The sequence below is a fragment of the Littorina saxatilis genome, linkage group LG4 (assembly GCF_037325665.1).
Source record: "Littorina saxatilis isolate snail1 linkage group LG4, US_GU_Lsax_2.0, whole genome shotgun sequence".
Classification (NCBI taxonomy): domain Eukaryota; kingdom Metazoa; phylum Mollusca; class Gastropoda; order Littorinimorpha; family Littorinidae; genus Littorina; species Littorina saxatilis.
The window spans coordinates 15,830,458-15,852,720 of NC_090248.1; the positions used below are offsets into that span (position 1 = coordinate 15,830,458).

The 22,263-nt window shown below is 42.4% G+C and overlaps 1 protein-coding gene across 1 annotated transcript in view; it reads right to left on the minus strand.

Moving 5' to 3' along the window:
* Positions 1–9,088, minus strand: part of LOC138964091 (leukotriene A-4 hydrolase-like) — a 116,702-nt gene extending 107,614 nt beyond the window's left edge. The window contains exon 1 of the mRNA XM_070335979.1: positions 8,840–9,088. Coding sequence (XP_070192080.1) covers positions 8,840–8,998 — 159 coding nt within the window. The 5' untranslated portion in view covers positions 8,999–9,088. The remainder of the gene's footprint in view (positions 1–8,839) is intronic.
* Positions 9,089–22,263: the final 13,175 nt, after the last annotated feature.

Below are 22,263 nucleotides of genomic sequence, written 5' to 3' on the forward strand. Positions count from 1 at the left end.
ACAAAAATGAATTCTTTGAAAATGGCTCGCTCTAGGATGTTCTCAAGCGGTGAGTGTTTAAACGAAACCGGGGTGTTTGTACTGTGTGTAAAAGCCTGACAGTGACAGTGTCTGCACATGTGATGGTTTACGGGAGGCTGACTGTGCCTTTAATGTTTATATAATTATTTAGCAAAGTTACGGAACACTTTCTAGCAATTCATTGCAGGTGTTTCTTAATTACAGTACAGTGAATGTCCCTTGAACATTTTAAGGTCCAGATCGTCAGAAAACGTTCCCAAATTGGCTCCTTATGTGCTGTTTCTTCAGTTTACACGGGAAACGACTATCCCTGATCCACTAACTCACATACCAAAATTCAAAACCCTGACTGCTTGCTGGGGTGAGTTTGAATATGTTGATGAATTAATGTTGGAATAAGGCACCAGTGCCTTACACGAAAATAATTCTTTAAAAATGACCACTGTGCACAGACAGCACCGATGCTGTTTATTTTGGGTATGTGACCAAGTGGAGGGGTGGTTTTATCCCAGGTAAAGCATGACAAGGTCTGAGACGGTGAGATGAACTGTTTACACGAGGCGAGGTGGGTCTTGAGGTTGTTTTTGTTCACAGACGGACCCATGCATACAGAGAGATACTGTTCAGAACGAATACTCACCGATTACATCATACAGGGAAACAGGTGAGGCAAAATCGCTTCAGAACTCTAATAATGTGAGATTATCCGTGTCATGAATGATTTTTAGAGCGCGCTAAAAGCAAAAGAGGTGCTGCTTTCCTATGTGTGACACAAAAACTGCCGAACTGAATACGCGGTGCCACCGTGACGTCTTTGTGATCTCGTCTGTATTCAGTGACACTTAGTTCCAATAGTCGCACAGCTATGTCTGAATAAATCTGCTTTGCATCAGTCATTTCAACTATTCTTCTTGTAGATTCAAATTCTTCGTTATTTTGTGTGCTTGCTTTCCGACTTTGCTTGCATGGGTAGAAAAAAGCATTCTGCATTCTCCATACTACAATATCCCCGTACCCTACCCCACCTCTTACTTATACCTCCTACTTTGCTTTTGGACCGATGCAGAATATTCACTTGTTGCAAACCTGAACTTTGGTAATGGAAAAAAACCAAGCCCTTAAAGTGGTAAAAGTTCTGATTTTATCACTTTCTCAAAAAAAAAATTTAAACATACAATTTTACATTGAGTGTATCTGTGTTTCAGAATACTGCTTCAACTATTAAATAGTTGACTTTGTACGAAAAAGACCTTCAATTTAGTATATCACATCATATTTTTAACTTGAAAAGCAACGATATTTCGTGTGTACGCTTTTTGAGAATTTAGCGTTATACATCTGGATGGCGTTATATTTCAGTTAGCTGAAAAAACTTCTTAAATGCACTTTTCAGGTCAAATTTGATATTTTTTTCATAACAACATTTCTCCTAATAAAATGATAAGAAAAAATCAAATTGTTCTAACTTTTTTCAATTTGTCAGTCTGTACAGACTCCCTAGTTTAAAAAACAAGAAGGGCAAAGCCCATACGACTCACATGCTTGACCTTGACCTTTACATGACCTTGACCTTCAGGGTCAAATAACTAAACCTAGCAATGACATCATACACTAAGAACTGCTTTACACATTTTTCCTACCAAAATACATGTGACCTTGACCCAAGGTCAAGGTCATCCAAGGTCATGCAACACAAAGTTGTTAATTCAAGACATAGGAAGTACAATATGGTGCTTATTGGCTCTTTCTACCATGAGATATGGTCACTTTTAGTGGTTCACTATAATAATAATAATAATAAGAACATTTATATAGCGCTAAATCAAAAACTTTCGTTAAAAAGGCTTGCTCTAAGCGCTTGACATCTAAACTAAAACGTCATTCACACTCTTTACAATGATGTACAAGAACTTCATGTCACACTCTTTCATTCAGTATAGCACCATTCACACAGTTGTTATTCTGTACAAGACAATAAGTTAGTCTAACATTTAGAATGTTCATAAGATGAAAACAAGAGAAAACCAGACTGATTAAAACAACTGCTTAGTGCTAACAAAGCATGAATCTTAATGATAACGTAATACATGTTTAACTGTTAAGACCATAAAAAACCTATATGCTAAAATAACTTCGAACTTTTAAGAACTTCTTATAAGATACACAGCACATCTAGATAAACACCAGAATGATAAAACAAAAGGCAACTCGTTAAAACTATTAAATGCATCAATGTCTAAAACACGAAAGACTCAAATATAAGATACACAATTCTCTAGAATTGTTTATTAAAACTGAAACCGACCTGCTCAAAGTAAACCATACCCACCCCCTCCCTACCCACCCCCAACCCTCCTCCTACACTAAATACTAATTATTTCTACTCTTAACTTCCCAACTACACGTTATCCATAAACTATGCACAGGAACATGTGTGTCAGCATTATGTGGCACCGACATGACCTGTGCATATCTAGCTTACAGCTAAGGGTTAAAGTTAAAGGACTACTGCAGTGAAAAATTATATTTATAATAATTTAAAACAAAAGACAAAAATAACAAGCTGAATAGAGATGGAACCGTTACAGAACAGGATGGCAAAATGTTGCGACTTTAGGAGTTGTGTTTCTGGAAGAGGTGAGTTTTGAGTGCTCGCTTGAATGACTGTACTGACTGAGAGTGGCGAATGTGAGAGGGGAGAGAGTTCCATTGAGTAGATGCGCAAAATGCAAAAGTGCGTTGTCCATATGCTTTTGATTTTGTGTGTGGGATGACTAGGGTGCGGCTATCAGAAGAGGAGCGGAGTTGTCTAGCAGGAGTGTATACAGTGAGAAGTTCAGAGAAATAAGCAGGAGAAGAGGCAGAGAAGAAGTGAAAGCAGAGAGTGGACAGTTTGTATTCAATGCGGGCTTGGATGGGTAACCAGTGGAGTGTGCGGCGAAGTGGTGTGACATGATCATATTTTCGTGCTTTGAGGATCAGGCGTGCTGCAGAATTTTGAACTTTCTGTAGTTTGTGCAGGAGGTAGAGTGGACAGCCAGAGAGAAGAGAGTTACAGTAGTCAAGTTTAGAAAGAACAAGAGAGCAGACTAGAGTGTTTGTAGTTTGAACGGACAGAGTATGGCGGATGGTTGCGATCTTGCGGAGTTCAAAGTATGCGGACCTACAGATGTTGGAGATGTGCTTGTTGAGTGTCATGTCTGAGGAGATGGTGAAGCCGAGGTTTCTAGCTGAAGAAGAGAAAGAGATGTCGGTATTGCCTACTTGGACAGACGAAGGTTGAGAATTTGGGAACTTAGTGGACTTTTTCATGCACAGAAGTGCCTCTGTCTTATCATCATTTAGTTTTAACTTATTTTCTACCATCCATGACTTAACATCTAAGATACAGGTCTGAATGGTCTGGATGGCGGCATGTGTCTCAGCGGGGGAACTAGGCTTATACAACTGGGTATCATCAGCAAAAGACTGGTTTGAAACGGAATGATTTTGAATGAGGGCAGACAAGGGTTTGGTATACATAATGAAGAGGACGGGGCCAAGTACAGAGCCTTGAGGGACACCGAAAACAAGGGGGGCTGGGGCTGATCTCTGGCCATCGACAAGCACAGCCTGAGTTCTATCCGTAAGGTAGGACTCAAACCATGCCAGCGCTGGACCAGAGATGCCATACAGGGTCTGGAGCCTGCTCAGCAGCGTGACATGATCTATTGTGTCAAACGCTGCCGAGAGGTCCAGTAGGGTGAGCACAGACACATCACCACCATCCAGAGCAGACAGAATGTCGTTGGTCACCTTGAGCAGGGCAGTCTCAGTACAGTGAGAAGGACGGTATGCTGACTGAGAATGCGAGATCAGATCATGAGTGTTCAAATACACTAACAGCTGCTTTAAAACTACTTTCTCAATGATCTTTGACAAAAATGAAAGGTCCTTATTTTGGTCACATTTCATAAGGGTCAAAGTGACCTTGACCATATGTGACCAAATGTGTCTCATGATGAAAGCATAACATGTGCCCCACATCATTTTTAAGTTTGAAACAGTTATCTTCCATAGTTCAGGGTCAAGGTCACTTCAAAATATGTATACAATCCAACTTTGAAGAGCTCCTGTGACCTTGACCTTGAAGCAAGGTAAACCAAACTGGTATCAAAAGATGGGGCTTACTTTGGCCTATATATCATATATAGGTGAGGTATTAAATCTCAAAAACTTCAGAGAAAATGCGAAAATGTGAAAAATGGTCGTTTTTAAGACAACAATTACGGCCCCTGTGACTTTGAACTTGAAGTGAGGTCAAGTTGCCGCACATGTTTTTTGAGATCTTGTAACCATACACCATCAGGCCACATCAGGTGTTGATAGACTTAATAGTGTCCAAGAAAATCCAACGTTAAAGTTTTCCGGACGGACGGACGGACGGACGGACGGACGACTCGGGTGAGTACATAGACTCACTTTTGCTTCACATGTGAGTCAAAAATGGGATTCTTGCCCGCTTTTAAAGTTTAATAACTCACAATGTATCAATCGTACAAACTTCATATTTTGTACAACACAACATAACTTACAGGACAGCTGTTCAATTTTAAAGGTAATTCCAGCACTGTAAAAATGCCTCGATATGCACTTTTTACCCTTGAGACAATGGGCCTCCCTATCTCTGGGACTAGTCTAGGACTGAAGAAATCCCAGCCCTGCAATCTTAAAGCGGCAGTTTTGAAAGAATGTCTGCTATGTGCTACAGCCACTCATTCCTCCAAGTCTGTTATCATTAGTTATCAACACCCAGCTTCCCTATGCCCACAGGCTAATTTACAGGCCTTCACATGAAGACACAAAAGTGAAGGAAACAGTGACTTCCCCTTTTTTCTCGGTCCAGTAATCAGAGATACCACCATACTACAGTAGTACCTGCCATATCCGGTCACCCATTAGTCATTGCAAAGGTGACCGCAAATATCAGGTGGCCGTTCATTACAGGCCCCCTCCTCCTCCAAAAAAAACCCCAAAACACGATCAAGTTTTCATGAAGAAAAGAAAGCGATCATCCACGAGCCGCCGATTCATTGTCTCTGTTAGTTTTGCTTTCGTTTATACATCTTAATTATTTGCGTGTTTAACTCGATCGTCCTGGCTAAGCTATTGTTTCGTATGTTTCTATGTGTGTTGTTTGGATTATTATATATGTATTTGAGTGTCAGATAAACAAGTGTTTCAAACTCACATCAGCTGTGATCGATCCGGAAGTGACTGCCGTAAATGTACATGCATGCGCATGTCTGTATTTACAGTTTGCGCATGCGTAAGTATTCATGTCGTCTGCTCGTGCTGTGCCGTCTGTGCACACAACACACACACACACACACACACACACACCACAGGCGCTCACCCGCGAAAGTGACAAGTGGCCGTTAAGTGGCCGCTCCTGTCGAGTAAGAGGGGCACCTTAGGGCAAAAATCAGTGACCGTTGACCGCGTCAGACAGGTTAACGGCCATTAAGAGTCAATTATAGAAGGAAAACTCATTAGTCATGGGAAAGCTGGCCGCTCAGGGTAGGTTCACGCCCACGAAAGGGCCGGAAATGGAAGGGACTACTGTACTGCTTATCTAAACAGTTCCAGACACTTGTTGGATAGAGGGTGTGAGTGTCAGTTGCGCGTCTGGAGGTCATTAATCAAATCTTCGTACTCGCAGAAAAATTCCTCCCGAACTTCGCCTTTAAATCTGTTTTGCTAAAAATCAATTTTAATGACAACTTTAATGAGCAAACTCATCAATTAATATTTAAGCATCAAAGCTGAAATGCAATACCAAAGTCCGGGCTTTGTGGAAGTTTACTTGACCAAAATTTCAACCGATTTGGTTGAAAAATGAGAGCGTGACAGTGCTGCCTCAACTTTCACAAAAAGCCGGATATGACGTCATCAAAGACATTTATCAAAAAAATGAGAAAAAAAACGTCTGTGGATATTATACTCGGGAACTCTCATGTGAAGTTTCATGAAGATCGGTCCAGTAGTTTTCTCGGAATCACTTTTTACACACACACACACACACACACACACATACACCACTACCCTCATCTCAATTCCCCCTCTATGTTAAAACATTTAGTCAAAACTTGGGGGCCCAGGTAGCTCAGGTGGTAGAGCACTGGACTTGTGATCGAGAGGTCGCTGGTTCGAATCCGGGCCGGGACGGACACGGGTCAACTTTATGTGCAGACCCAGAGACGGTATCCATCTCCCACCCCCGTGTCACCACAATGGCACGTTAAAGATCTTGGTCATTCTACCATAAATGCAGATGGCTGATACCACCTAAACACGCAAACATCAAAAAGCCGTGAGGGCGTAAAACTCGAATCGTATAAACCAATTCATGTCCAATATAGGCAATTAAGACCTGACGGACAATAAGCCCCTTAAAATTTACTTTTTTTTTTACTTGACTAAATGTAAAAACAAGAAAGGTTAATTTATGGAAAGCATAATCATACTCACAGACAAAACAATCACAAGTCAACCTAATGGTCTTTGTAGTGGACAAATAACTGTGTAACTGTAAGCAGGGATGCTTAAGTTTAAAAATGTCCATTAGCTTAAGGAGCTAGTTACTTTTAAAATTCACTAGTCCCGTGTAAAAGGTGAATGTCTCTCTATACACATACTTTTCAGGCTGTAAGTCAACCCAATTTAATACATAGGCTAATAAGAGCAGTTATTAGTGGGGGTGTATCACTATCACTATGTGTCATTTGTCCTTTGTCTCAATTGCGCTATGAGTGGAATGAACACACACATACAACACATGAATCATGAATGCAAGGATTTAATTTGGAAATGGCCGTCTGAACAGCGTTGACACGAAGACACACACCTTCCTCCTTTGACAAAAGAGCGGGTTGTGTCCCTTCCAATCAATTGCTTTCATTGGTTCTCTTCTTCTTCTTCGTTCATGGGTTGAAACTCCCACGTTCACTCATGCGTTTTGCACAAGTGGGTTTTTACGTGTATGACCCTTTTTACCCCGCCATTCAGGCAGCCATACGCCGCTTTCGGGGAAAGCATGCTGAGTATTTTCGTGTTTCTGTAACCTTCCGAACTCTGAAACGGATTACAGGATCTTTTCTGTGCGCACTTGGTCTTGTGCTTGCGTGTACACACGAAGGGGGATAAGGCACTAGCAGGACTGCACAGCCTTAACCCATCAGGCGGCCGCGGCCGGGATATGAACTGACGACCTTCCAATTAGGAGACCGATGTATTATCCACTAGGCCACTGCGCCCGTCTGTTCTGATTGGTTGATTTATCGCATCAAGCATTAAATAGGATGGATTCTATTCTCAAGCATTATGACGCCTGAAAAAAATCAGGCCAAGAAGCTCGTCAATGTCATAATCTGATGCGCAGATGCACTGTGCAGAGCTGCTGATGCAACGCTTCGTTGGCGACCCACCTAAGATCTGCACTGTTTGGCTGCTGGGTTGCAAAATGTAACTTTGTCACAGTGTAAAGTTATGAACAAAAACACTAACAACTTATACAAATGTCTCTAAAGTCGAGGTTAAACCCGGGAACATGCCCCTAATGCCTTTGCCGTGAGGGCGTAAACCTTAAATTTATCTCTCTTGATCTAAATGGTGATGTTCACATCACGTACCACCGAAGTCAGCTCCTATCACATAATCCCCACGAACTATATATATATACTACATGAATACCCGCTTCGCCGGGTACGGCTTCGCCGGGAAGAAGTAGAGCCGAATACCCGGCTTCGCCAGGGACCCGGCAAAGGGTGTACGACGGCTTTGCCGGCGCACCGTACGAAGGAAGGGAGATAAACGTGCAAAACACTGGAGAAGATAAGGAAGAGTTACTGGGAATGGATGTACAGAAAAACCAAAATCGGTTCAGCGCTGCGCGCTGAGAGCACGCACGTGTTCAAAATTTTCGTCTACCTGAATATGCCCACCAAATTTGAAGCAGATCCATCGAGAACTTTGGTCGTGAATCGTGAACACACAGACAGACAGACAGACACACACAAGCCGTATATATAGATAGATATATAGATAGATATATATATTATATAGGCAAAAGCTATACGCACTCCAAGTGTATACAGGATCGATGAGTCGTATACACTCCGACAATGAAAAGCTCTGTTACAAATCTGTAGCCAACGAAATGCCCCCTAACAAGTCGTTAGGACGTAGTCAATGAAAAATCAATCTGACGTATTGACTTCCGCATGTATGATGTAAACAAAGCCTTCAAAAATGGTGATACTTGTTCTTTTAACCCCTCGTTTTGGATTTAAAGGATGCATGAAAGATCAAAGTACACTTGTGCAAAATGTGGAAGGGTTAGATTAATTTTCAACCCCCGTTGCTAAGGAAAATGTAAAGCTGGTGCTTTCCAAAACTTTCAAGCCCGATTTCTCAAAATGGCCGCCGGTCAACTTCTTTCATAAAAATGGCCGTAATATCGTTATTTATTGACCTAGAGCTTTATTTTTTATTTTTTAAACATCCAGGAAAGACTCACAATTTCAAAATAATAACTAACTCAAATCATCCAAATTCCGACTTTAAGACTGATTTTGTGATGGACTGTCACATAGGCCTATTGATTGATTGATTGAAAAATAAGTCAAGAATGTCACTGGATTCTGAGCTATGAATTTAACACGCTAAAGTTCAAGATTACCTAAAATAGTCCGCTTGACTCGAAATTTTCACAGGGTGAAGAACATTTGGAAAAAAAAAAATAATAAATGTCAATTTCGGGACACCCAAACGTATTTACCAAAGCTTCGATGGCATCGCGCTTTTTTTCCACATGCAGATGTGCCGTTCCTGCAATCACGTTCTTTTCAAAATCCACTGCAAGATCGAGGTCAATATTTGTTACAATGCAAAGATCCGGTCTTGAAAATGAACACGGGTCGCAGGTGCTGAGTGCCATGTTTGACCCAGGCAGGCAGTAGGAAAGTACTCGACCGCTCGCACCGTCCTTCCCAGCTTTGTTGAACTGAATCTAACACAGAAATTCTTCAGCATTATAATTTATACCATTTTAAGATATGGACAAACTGGAGATAAAAAGGAACGATACTGTAATGTCATAAAGTCAAAGTATTCTACGATACAGCATTGTCTCCTTGGCCCGGTGTAACGATGTGAGATTGGCCCCTGTGTCACATTACCCCCTCGATAAATACTCAAGACTGAAATGTTGTTTCCTGGTAAAAATTAAAGAAGTGAAATTATTTAAGGACGAAAACACTCGGCATGTCAGTTTCTTGCATGTGATGAAAAGCTGGTGGTGAAATTTAGATTTCACCCAAAAATTCCACTTCTTGTCAGTTTCCCTATTTTGGACTAAAATCAAGTACACAGTTATGTTGTTATTCTGCTGTGGCGGTAAAGGCAGATAGTGTGTGTTCTGTTCATGTTTTGGTAAATGTTCTTTCTTCGAATGGGACTAGTTTGCTTGAACTCATAAGAGCATCCTGAACCCAGGTCAAAAATGAGTTACTTCCCTTCCGAGGTCTCATTCTATCCCTGGCAGGATGCCTTGGTTTTCCTTGTCTGGAGAGGAAATCGATTTTTTTTTTACATATTTAGATCTTTTCGTAATGTGTTATGGATATAAGCAGATTCGCGATCGTCGCTAATGATTTTTCATGGTGTTGTGTAATTTTTAAATTACAAAGGAATTGATATATGTAAGACAGTTTCAAGCGAGCTATTTTTCGCGGCTGTATTATGGCAAAAGTGTCACGTGATAATCAACCGTTTGGTTTCGGCGCTCGCTGGAGCAGACGATTTTTTCTGTAACCAGTTGACAGTGATGCAACCATATATTACGGTCTCCTTCCGGCAGCAGTCCCAAAATTTCGACTTGTTTTGACCTTAGAACGATGTCTTTATCATAACTGTGAAAAACAGAACGGAGATCACTGTCGAAGTCGGCCAATCTGCAATCATTTTCGTCTCGCGAACACTGCTCGCGAACAACATATGGGAGATAACTCTGTATTCTTGTTTTGATAGATTCGCGTAGGAAATTAGTGTCCGGTCAGAGAGACAACTAGCGATAGCCGTGGAGCGATGATTATCAGAATGTCATAAGAGATCTAAATCGAGTTTCTCTGCACTGATCGTTAGATTTGGATTTAGAAAACAACCAAACTCATGGATTTTATATGGAGATTAATGTGTTCAAGCCTTTAGTTGCTAGTTTAAATGCAGTATGTGTGTATTGTTTGGTCTAGAGATGTATATTTCGTACATTAGAGCGTTCGGAACTTTTCAATCGCTAAACGGTAGCCTAGTTCCTTCCGAGTCTAGCTCATCAACCTGTGAGCTATCGAGGATTCAGGCCCGTTGTTGGGTAAGTGATTTTGGTTGTTGGGTAAGTTACCGAAAAATAACTAGCCCAACACGTTTACAGAGAGAAAGAAGCAGAGGGGGGAATATATATTCGTGCTGATTGGTCGAGGTATATGTTCCTGCCTTGGAATCGGCGTTGGGATTTTTGTTTTGCAGTACAACATTAAAAATAGCATAAATAGTTATGCCTTTTGGGGAATGCTTCAAGCAGGTTACATGTGTAATTTGTGTTAAACGGTGTTCGACCAGCGGACTATTTTTTTTTATCTGAGTCGAAGAGTTTCGTGCTTCGGTTTCCAATGCATTGGCTAGTACAAGATTTTACCATCTTTGATGCGACGCTGACCAGATTTCATTTTCACACCGGTGACACTGTGACGGTTCCCCTACGCTTTGTGTTCGGTGCCCTGACCCTTTGTGTTCGGTTCCCACTCGGTTCCCACACGCCAAAATTCGCGGACAAAACATCCATTTATGGTAGTATTACGCAATGTTGCTCTCTGAGAATGGTCTTGTTAGATCTGTGAGTGTTTACACTACATGCCTAGGTGCTGTTGGATTGAAGGTTTTTGATATTTTAGCCGTTATTAGGTAGAATGCCTTCCACTTTACTGCAAAACTGCATAATTCGTAGCATCGGCAAGAAATATCCTACCAAAAAATGCCTGCTTGGAACTGTCGTTGGTCCAGCAAAAAGTTCAACATGTCTGTAGCAGACAGCCCAAGTTTCAAGATTGTAGGGCCATCCAAACAGCCGTAATAATAAAAACAACAAAAGTAGTCAGTGAAATTGGCTGTGTTCGGTCCCCACACACTTTTGTGACGTAGGCGTGACGGTTCCCATAATTCATTGTGTCGGTCCCCACTTTCTGTGTCGGACCCCACTTTCGACCTAATTTCTCTGTGACGGACCCCACAACCAGCCTATTTTGTGTCGGTCCCCACACCTTCTTGGATTTATGACTTGCCGGTTACTTGTATCATTGTATTCATTGAATCTAATTGTCTCGGAGTTATTTTTCAGCAAAAACCGGCAAGGCAGCACCTTTTGTGATACCAAGTAAGTCAGATGACATCAGTATGTGTGTGTGTGTGTGTGTGTGTGTGTGTGTGTGTGTGTGTGTGTGTGTGTGTGTGTGTGTGTGTGTGTGTGAGAGAGAGAGAGAGAGAGAGAGAGAGAGATTGACACCTTTCCAGATCACTGACTCCGGTTATGCGACACTACCGCGAGCGTCACTACCGCGTGTAACACTACGGCGAGTACGACACTACCGCGTGTAACACTACCGCGTGTCACACTACCGCGAGTACGACACTACCGCGAGTATAACACTGCCGCGTGTCACACTACCGCGCGTACCACAACCGCGAGTACCATAACCGTAGAGAGAACGCATGCAAACTTACTTCTTGTGAGTTTGTGTTCTAACGGCTTTGATTGGAAGCAACCCATTCTATATGTATTCTGATAGTGTGTTCTGATCGTTTTGAGTTCTTGGTTAGCATGACAAACATTGAATTAGTGTTCAGAGAACAGACCAGGCCTTTTTGTTTTATATTTCAAGGAAACATTTCAACCTTTGCCTTCAGCCATGGAAGTCATAAAATGACACGCGGTAATGTTATACTCGCGGTAGTGTGACACGCGGTAGTGTTATACTCGCGGTAGTGTCGTACTCGCGGTAGTGTCGTACTCGCGGTAAGTTCTGTTTCCGTACCCGCGACAGCGGCAGCGACAAAAGAAAACGCGCGCAAACGCGTGACGTGTTTCCGTACTTGCGTTTTAAACATGCGGTAAAATCTGTAAACTCCCGCGTTGCCGCGCGACAACGCGAAAAAATCGCTCCAGGACCCTTTCAAAAAAATCGCGTCGCTTGCCGCTTGTCGCGCCGCTAACGCGTCGCGCGTGTGGAAACACTCCTGGTCATTTTCTATGTGCTTGATTTTCGTCGCACCGCTGGAAAAACGCTATCGCGGGTACGGAAACACAACTTTAGTGTGAGACGCGGTAGTGGTACTCGCGGTAGTGACGCTCGCGGTAGTGACCAGCACCCGATCACTCCACATAAACGCTGGTTCTGGTTGCATTGTGCCGCTGACATACAGCTAATAGGATTTTTACACCCCCGGTATAGGGGTGTGTATAGGTTTCACTCGATGTGTTTGTGTTCGCAAGTAGATCTCAAGAATGAACGGACCGATCGTCACCAAACTTGGTGAACAGGTTCTATACATTTCTGAGACGGTCCTTACAAAAATTGGGACCAGTCAAACACACGGTTAGGGAGTTATTGGTGGATTAAAATTATACAAGGCCTGGTATAGACGGACACCCCCCCCCCCCCCCCCCCCCCCCCCCCCCCCCCCCCCCCCCCCCCGTTGGTCAAAGGGAAATAACCATTCTCACTGCCACCAACTGAGAAGGTTATTTCCCTTTGACGGGGGTGTAGTTCCTATCGGAGGAATTTCTTGTTTTAATCCTTTTGTGGTATTGCTGATGATGCTGAACATGTATTTTACTAGTTTACCAATATGTATCTTTGACCCTGATAGCCTACGAAAACGGAGCAATCATGGCCCAACATTGGCCCAATGCTGAATTTATTGGCGCGGTGTTGAGCCTTAGTCGGGCCGTTGTCGTAGGCTGTCAGGGTTTATGTAGCCTTGTTCCATTGTATTCTGACTGTCATAAAGTAATTAATTTTAAGAGAAAGCAGTCATGAACACAAGGAGCTGGGAAAAGTTGCCTCTTACAACAAGCGTGGATAAAGACACATACTTGACACAGGCAAGTACTCTTTTTTTTTCAATCACCACTAGAAGTCCCTGGGCAGCATTTTGCTCTGAAAACTGAATCTCACATACGATAGGTGGATCTTTTATTTTAAAAATGTGCCAAATTGCATATCTCCAAGGCCGTAAGACTAAGAGTAGATATTGGGAAGGCCAGTTCAAGAAGGTGTGGGTGGATCAACACATAATTTGCTGGTATACTGGGAACCGTCCCAGAGATAAATAATGTTATATATTATTTGTGGCATAAACTAATAAAGTTAGTCTCTCTCTCTCTCTCTCTCTCTCTCTCTCTCTCTCTCTCTCTCTCTCTCTCTCTCTCTCTCTCTCTCTCTCTCTCTCACACACATACACACACATACTGATGTCATCTGACTTACTTGGTATCACAAAAGGTGCTGCCTTGCCGGTTGTTGCTGAAAAATAACTCCGAGACAATTAGATTCAATGAATACAATGATACAAATAACCGGCAAGTCATAAATCCAAGAAGGTGTGGGGACCGACACAAAATAGGCTGGTTGTGGGGTCCGTCACAGAGAAATTAGGTCGAAAGTGGGGTCCGACACAGAAAGTGGGGACCGACACAATGAATTATGGGAACCGTCACGCCTACGTCACAAAAGTGTGTGGGGACCGAACACAGCCAATTTCACTGACTACTTTTGTTGTTTTTATTATTACGGCTGTTTGGATGGCCCTACAATCTTGAAACTTGGGCTGTCTGCTACAGACATGTTGAACTTTTTGCTGGACCAACGACAGTTCCAAGCAGGCATTTTTTGGTAGGATATTTCTTGCCGATGCTACGAATTATGCAGTTTTGCAGTAAAGTGGAAGGCATTCTACCTAATAACGGCTAAAATATCAAAAACCTTCAATCCAACAGCACCTAGGCATGTAGTGTAAACACTCACAGATCTAACAAGACCATTCTCAGAGAGCAACATTGCGTAATACTACCATAAATGGATGTTTTGTCCGCGAATTTTGGCGTGTGGGAACCGAGTGGGAACCGAAAACAAAGGGTCAGGGCACCGAACACAAAGCGTAGGGGAACCGTCACAGTGTCACCGGTGTGATTTTGTTCACTTCGATTACAAAAGTTTGCAACCAGGTATGTTTAATATTTTTTGCATTTTTATATCCTTGTAATGTGTCGTTGTGTATCAGAAGATTTTTGATTATGTTGTTGGGTTGTTTTTTTCTCACAGAGTAGGTAAGTTTTACGGAAGGACAGATTGCAACCACTTGTTTTTATTACATTTAGTCAAGTTTTGACTAAATGTTTTAACATAGAGGTGGAATCGAGACGAGGGTCGTGGTGTATGTGTGTGTGTGTGTGTGTGTGTGTGTGTGTGTGTGTGTGTGTGTGTGTCTGTGCGTGTGTATGTAGAGCGATTCAGACTAAACTACTGGACCGATCTTTATGAAATTTTACATGAGAGTTCCTTGGAATGATATCCCCGGACGTTTTTTTCTTTTTTTTACGATAAATGGCTTTGATGACGTCATATCCGGCTTTTTGTAAAAGTTGAGGCGGCACTGTCACACCCTCATTTTTCAATCAAATTGATTGAAATTTTGGCCAAGCAATCTTCGACGAAGGCCGGACTTCGGTATTGCATTTCAGCATGGTGGCTTAAAAATTAATTAATGACTTTGGTCATTAAAAATCTGAAAATTGTAAAAAAAACCAAAATAATTATAAAACGATCCAAATTTACGTTCATCTTATTCTTCATCATTTCCTGATTCCAAAAACATATAAATATGTTATATTTGGATTAAAAACAAGCTCTGAAAATTAAAAATATAAAAATTATGATCAAAATTAATTTTCCGAAATCGATTTAAAAACACTTTCATCTTATTCCTTGTCGCTTCCTGATTCCAAAAACATATAGATATGATATGTTTGGATTAAAAACACGCTCAGAAAGTTCAAACGAAGAGAGGTACAGTAAAGCGTGCTATGAAGCACAGCGCAACCGCTATCGCGGCAAACAGGCTCGTCACTTTCACTGCCTTTTGCACTAGCGGCGGACTACGTTCAGTTTCATTCTGTGAGTTCCACAGCTTGACTAAATGTAGTAATTTCGCCTTACGCGACTTGTTTCTTTTATCTTCCACTCTCTGTTGCTGATCTCTCTCTCTCTCTCTCTCTCTCTCTCTCTCTCTCTCTCTCTCTCTCTCTCTCAGTATGGTTTCTGAAACAGTTTCGCGGATTAGAATCCGGCCCAAGTAAGTATATTATATTCGTGCTGATTGGTCGAGGTACATGTATGTTCCTGCCTTGGAATCGGCGTTGGGATTTTTTTTACATGATCAGTGTCAAAAGTTAGACACGGTCAACTGGTTTTGCTCTGAGTGAGTGCAGGTGACCTCAATTATTATTATTATTATTATTATTATTATGGGGAGCTTATATAGTGCGAACCACAACTGTGCTCTCCGCGCTTTACATATTAATTTCTGCCGTTTGAAATGGAAATTTTTTTACAGACAGACAGACAAACAGACATTTTTTACACACAATATATAACGCATTCACATCGACCACCAAACTTCAAGCCTATTAGGCGAACATTCACCTTTCACGGCCTATTATTCCAAGTCAAACGGGTATTTGGTGGACATTTTTATCTATGCCTATACAATTTTGCCAGGAAAGACCCTTTTGTCAATCGTGGGATCTTTAACGTGCACACCCCAATGTAGTGTACACGAAGGGACCTCGGTTTTTCGTCTCATCCGAAAGACTAGCACTTGAACCCACCACCTAGGTTAGGAAAGGGGGGAGAAAATTGCGGCCTGACCCAGGGTCGAACACGCAACCTCTCGCTTCCGAGCGCAAGTGCGTTACCACTCGGCCACCCAGCTGACGGTGACACCTCTCTGCCCACAGAGGGGTTGGGGAGGGGGGGGGGGGGAGACAGGGGGTGGGGGGTGGAGTGGTAGGCAGCTGGAAGTGAAAGATCTCTGGAGGTAATGAAGAGGTGTACTCTTCCAAAGTTCAGTTGTCCCGGCCATGTTCGGGTAAGCTTAAAGGACCCCAACAGGCTCTTTTTAAGGTCAGATAAAGCAGTTGGTGTTGATTTAATGATTATAGGTAAACATCTAAAGATGCAAAAACCGAACAGTAAATCACAGGTTTTGTGTTGCATCAGTCTAATTTTACACAAAATGTACGATATCGTACACACAAACTCACACACAGAAAAACATCCGTGTATGTATATACGGTATCATGCGAGAGAGAGAGAGAGAGAGGGGGGGGGGGGGAGGGGGAAAGAGCGAGCGAGAAAGAAAGAGCGAGAGAAGACAGAAAGACAGATGGGGAGAGAGAGGGGGAGGGGAGCGGGAGAGACAAGGAGAGAGCGATTTAAAAGAGGTACAGAGAAAGAGCGATTGAGAGGCCTGCAGAGAGAGAGAGAGAGAGAGAGAGAGAGAGAGAGAGAGAGAGAGAGAGAGAGAGAGAGAGAGAGAGAGAGAGAGAGAGAGAGAGAGAGAGAGAGAGAGAGAGAGAGAGAGAACTCAGAATGGTTTGTTATACTAAAGCCACAGACTCATATACAAACCACGGGGGATGGGGGAAGAACAAAATAAAAAAATAAAAAACACACACCAACAACCATGAAATAAATACGTGGTGAAAAAAAAAAGAGAGAGAGACAGAGACAGAGAGAGAGAGAGACAGACAGACAGACAGATCCGACAGACAGCCATGCATGCAGACAATATATATATACACACACACACACACACACACACACACACACACACACACAAAGGGAAGTGTCTGCTGTTTGAACATGTAGTTTAGTGCTATCGACACGTAGCGTTAGTCGACACGTAGCGCTACAGTACATTGGTTTTTCAAAAATAGTGATATCGACACGTAGTAGTATATTGAGACGTAGTGATAATGGCATGTGTGAATTGTGGCAATAGCACTACGTGCCGATAGCACTACTGTTTTTGGCAATTTGTGTCGATAGCACTACAGAAAATAGCGCAAACAATACGTAGCACAAATGACACGTAGCGCTAGCGGGACGCACCGGACCATCGTGACGCCCATATCTTTAACCCTTAGTCGTATGACAATTCCAATAATATATATCTTGATACGCAAGCTTTAGGGTAGGTTAATGATTGCAGATAAGCTTTGCCATGATAATTATGCTGATGCAGTTTAAACGTGTGTCTGTGTGTGCGTGCGTGTTTGTGCGGTCTTGTAGGCCTATGTGTGTGTGTGTGTGTGTGTGTGTGAGGATTGCACAAGATCTCCTTCAGGGACAACTGCACCAACAACAAATGCACAGTCATTTTATCTGTTTGCCTTTTTTGACAATTTTACATGGAGTTAGTTTTAACTCTGTGTGTGTGTGTGTGTGTGTGTGTGTGTGTGTGTGTGTGTGTGTGTGTGTGTGACGGAGTGAGTGAGTTTGTGTTACTGTTTGTCGATTTCTTACGTGAGCCTTGAAGGCTTCGCCTCTTGTTTGATTATTTTTCATTACGTTATTGTCCCATCGTTGGGAAATTCGGGTCGCTTCCTCCCAGTGGAAAGCTAGCAGCAACATAGTCGCGCTACCCCAAAGTCAAGGGATCGAATAGATTTTTCTTTTTTTCATTACTTTATTGTCCCATCGCTGGGAAATTCGTGTCGCTCCCTCCCAGTGGAAAGCTAACAGCAACAGAGTCGCGCTACCCCAAAGTCAAGGGATGTAAAAGATTTTTTTTTTCATTTCATTACGTTATCGTCCCATCGCTGGGAAATTCGGGTCGCTTCCTCCCAGTGGAAAGCTAGCAGCAACATAGTCGCGCTACCCCAAAGTCAAGGGATCTATTAGATTTTTTTTTCTTCACATTACTTTATTGTCCCATCGCTGGGAAATTCGGGTCGCTTCCTCCCAGTGGAAAGCTAGCAGCAACATAGTCGCGCTACCCCAAAGTCAAGGGATCAAATAGATTTTTCTTGTTTCCATTACTTTATTGTCCCATCGCTGGGAAATTCGGGTCGCTTCCTCCCAGTGGAAAGCTAACAGCAACAGAGTCGCGCTACCCCAAAGTCAAGGGATCTAAGAGATGGGTTTTTTCATTTCATTACTTTATTGGGGCGGGGATGTAGCTCAGTCGGTAGCGCGCTGGATTTGTATCCAGTTGGCCGCTGTCAGCGTGAGTTCGTCCCCACGTTCGGCGAGAGATTTATTTCTCAGAGTCAACTTTGTGTGCAGACTCTCCTCGGTGTCCGAACACCCCCGTGTGTACACGCAAGCACAAGACCAAGTGCGCACGAAAAAGATCCTGTAATCCATGTCAGAGTTCGGTGGGTTATAGAAACACGAAAATACCCAGCATGCTTCCTCCGAAAACGGCGTATGGCTGCCTAAATGGCGGGGTAAAAAACGGTCAAACACGTAAAATTCCACTCGTGCAAAAAACACGAGTGTACGTGGGAGTTTCAGCCCACGAACGCAGAAGAAGAAGAAGATTACTTTATTGTCCCATCGCTGGGAAATTCGGGTTGCTTCCTCCCAGTTCGTTTGTTTGTTTGCTTAACGCCCAGCCGACCACGAAGGGCCATATCAGGGCGGTGCTGCTTTGACATTTAACGTGCGCCACACCACAAGACAGAAGTCGCAGCACAGCGCTTCATGTCTCACCCAGTCACATTATTCTGACACCGGACCAACCAGTCCTAGCACTAACCCCATAATGCCAGACGCCAGGCGGAGCAGCCACTAGATTGCCAATTTTAAAGTCTTAGGTATGACCCGGCCGGGGTTCGAACCCATCACCTCCCGATCACGGGGCGGACGCCTTACCACTAGGCCAATCGTGCCGGTCCCCCACCTTCTGTACTACCACCCCCTCCCTTTTCTGATTGTTTGCGTATCAGGTTTTTCTGTTTGTTATCGTTGCCTGAAATGAGTAAAATGTATTTAGTCCGCCGTCATGTTAACCTTTGTTATGTACATACCAGGATTACTTAAAATAAGCATGATATGCTTGAGTTAGTTATCTTAAAAACCATGTATTGTTTTTGTCATGATAAAAATTGAATACAGTTTTGTTTAAACCATATGTATCATCGCGTGTCGACTGCTGTTAATAGTAGAAAAGTACTTCTAGTATAATAAACTTCTGGTCGAACCCACGACCTACCGCTTTTGAAGCCGGCGTCTTACCACCAAACCATTGCGCCTGTCTGGCTGATCTTTGTGATAAATAACTCTTTAATTTCTGATTTCAAATGCTATTGGGATATATGGTCATTATTATGTAGCCTTTCTACAATGATGTCAGTAACTTTGCGCAGGCCGGAATCCTTCGTTAGCCTACCGTTCTCAGCAGATTGCTATTTTGCTTGTTTTCCGCAAATAAATCCTGGCAACAATTGCTGACTTTAAGTCAGTTCAAGAAGCTGTCTCACGACTTGCATATGGTAGCATTTTGCTGAATTTCACAATGTCAGAAGTCTGTTAAGAACTGTTAAGCCGAAAGGCTTGAAAACACAACGGAATATGCAAAATAACTTAAACATGTAAAATATCGCCTTTTCCGTTTGTCCAAAAAGTACGAAACGTTTCTTAACGCCTTTATCGCATCAATAAACATAGGAAAAGACACTAAATGTACCCACAAACATCAACTATAAGCGAAAATGTGTACAAATCCCTGTTTCAATGTCAAAATATTAGTGGAGCAAGGTGACATCCCATCTGGAGATGTTCGCGGACATCTAATTGAAGCATCCAGCTGTGATGTCAGCTTCTAAGAAGCAGCGTTGACCAAGTTCAACATTTCCGACTGAAGATATCTGACTAAAATCTTGTACTGTTAAATCCATCTCCGAATTTGGAACACATTTTTGAAAATTCACACTTTGTAAACTGATTATCATTTATGTGAAGTTACACCAAATATGAAGTAATTCGCTGTAGAAGTTTAATTAGCATTTTTGTTGGTGGCATTTTTTTTCGGGGGGGGGGGGGGGGGGGGGGGACACCGTATTCATAGATCGAGTCCAAAAAGCTCAAAGTTAAATTTAGTAAACTTTCACCTGCTTAGGGCTTGTAGCAGTTACCTCCAAAGTGTGTTTCGTGACAAATACGTCTGTCTTTTACAAACACTGAGTCATACATTCAACATGTTCTAATTGGCGTCTTGGACAAGACTGCTTACATTGAATGAAACAACAGAATAAACAAAAAGTTGACAACTTAATTGCCCCATTTTCTTCGGTCAGGTTTACAAAAATTATGTGCCTTCCACAGTTTAAAGGCACAGTAAGCCTCCCGTAAACCATCACAGATACTGTCAGGCTTTTACACACAGTACAAACACCTTTTCATTTAAACACTCACCGCTTGAGAACATCCTGAAGAGCGAGCAATTTTCAAAGAATTTATTTTTGCGTGGTTTATCTTACCCCTGAGCCATCGTGAACCCGTGTGATCCAGTTTCCTTTTTTTCACAATGTAGTCGTCAGTTTGTGATTTCAATGCGACTCGCTGTAAGCTTATCTGCAATAGCACGCTATTATGTACCTTTGAATCTAAACGAAACAAACGGCTGCGATTCACACGAACTCTAGCGATGGCTTTTGACTGTTCAGAGGGACCGGCACGGTTGGCCTAGTGGTAAGGCGTCCGCCCCGTGATCGGGAGGTCGTGGGTTCGAACCCCGGCCGGGTCATACCTAAGACTTTAAAATTGGTAATCTAGTGGCTGCTCCGCCTGGCGTCTGGCATTATGGGGTTAGTGCTAGGACTGGTTGGTCCGGTGTCAGAATAATGTGACTGTGCTGCGACTTCTGTCTTGTGTGTGGCGCACGTTAAATGTCAAAGCAGCACCGCCCTGATATGGCCCTTCGTGGTCGGCTGGGCGTTAAGCAAACAAACAAACAAACAAACTGTTCAGAGGAACTGGCGATAGGTATAAACGTCGTCTGCTACGAGAACCACGACCTTGCGTGACCCTGCTTCCGGGCTTTTCTTTTTTCAAACTTTCAAAACTTCGAATTGTACTGATCTTGTCTTGATGAAAAAAGAATTCTTTTATGATTTAAGAATGTTTGTGTAACAAGCTGTCAATTTATTATTTAGATTTTAAAAGTTAGGTCTAGCGCCAAAACGCACCGTCCGATTATCTGATCAGACAATCCGCAAAATTAATTCTTTGAACATTGCTCGCTCTTTACGTAGGGCACCTAGGATGTTCTCAAGCGGTGAGTGTTTAAACGAAAGAGTGTTTGTACTGTGTGTAAAAGCCTGACAGTACCTGTGATGGTTTACGGGAGGCGTACTGTGCCTTTAAATTACTCACACAAACTACGTTCCGAGTAAGATGCATGGCATTTTATTTGACATATATGTGACGTGACAACACTGAAAATCTGTTTTGCATTCCTCTTCTCCCTTGACTGTTTGCAGTCTGCTAGATGTTGGGACAACAGGAATTGAGGAAGAGATCCAAGCCTAAAATGGTACATCCTTGTGTCAGTGTGTGTGTGTGTGTGTGTGAGTGATTGCTTCAGAATCAGCAACAACCAAAAATGTGTCTCTGTGTGTGATTTCTTTAGTATCAACTAACAGCGTCGTGTACGTGTGTGTGTGAAGGCTAGGGAATTCTCCTTATTGGTTTTCCAAGGAAGAACAATTTTTTGGGGAGCGCATGAGCAGTAGAAAACGAGAGGTTTTTGCGTCCATTTTGAGGGGTACCATGACAAAAAGCGCTGTATTTCAGCAATGCATCGTTACATGTATGTGTTGAGATGATATGCAATCTTCCGGAAAATGTTTTCAAACGTGCCATAGACTTGAAGGCTTACATCCAAAAAATTCATGACTTTGCATGCATACAGACAAATGAGTGACATTATAAATACTGCCAAAGTTACATTTATTTTGAATGTATGTTATTATTACGGACACAAACGCTCAGCAATGTAATTTCTCTTTTAGAGATTAATAAAGTTATTGTATTGTATTGTATTGTATTGTATTGTATTTAAGTACAATCACAAGTTTACGTT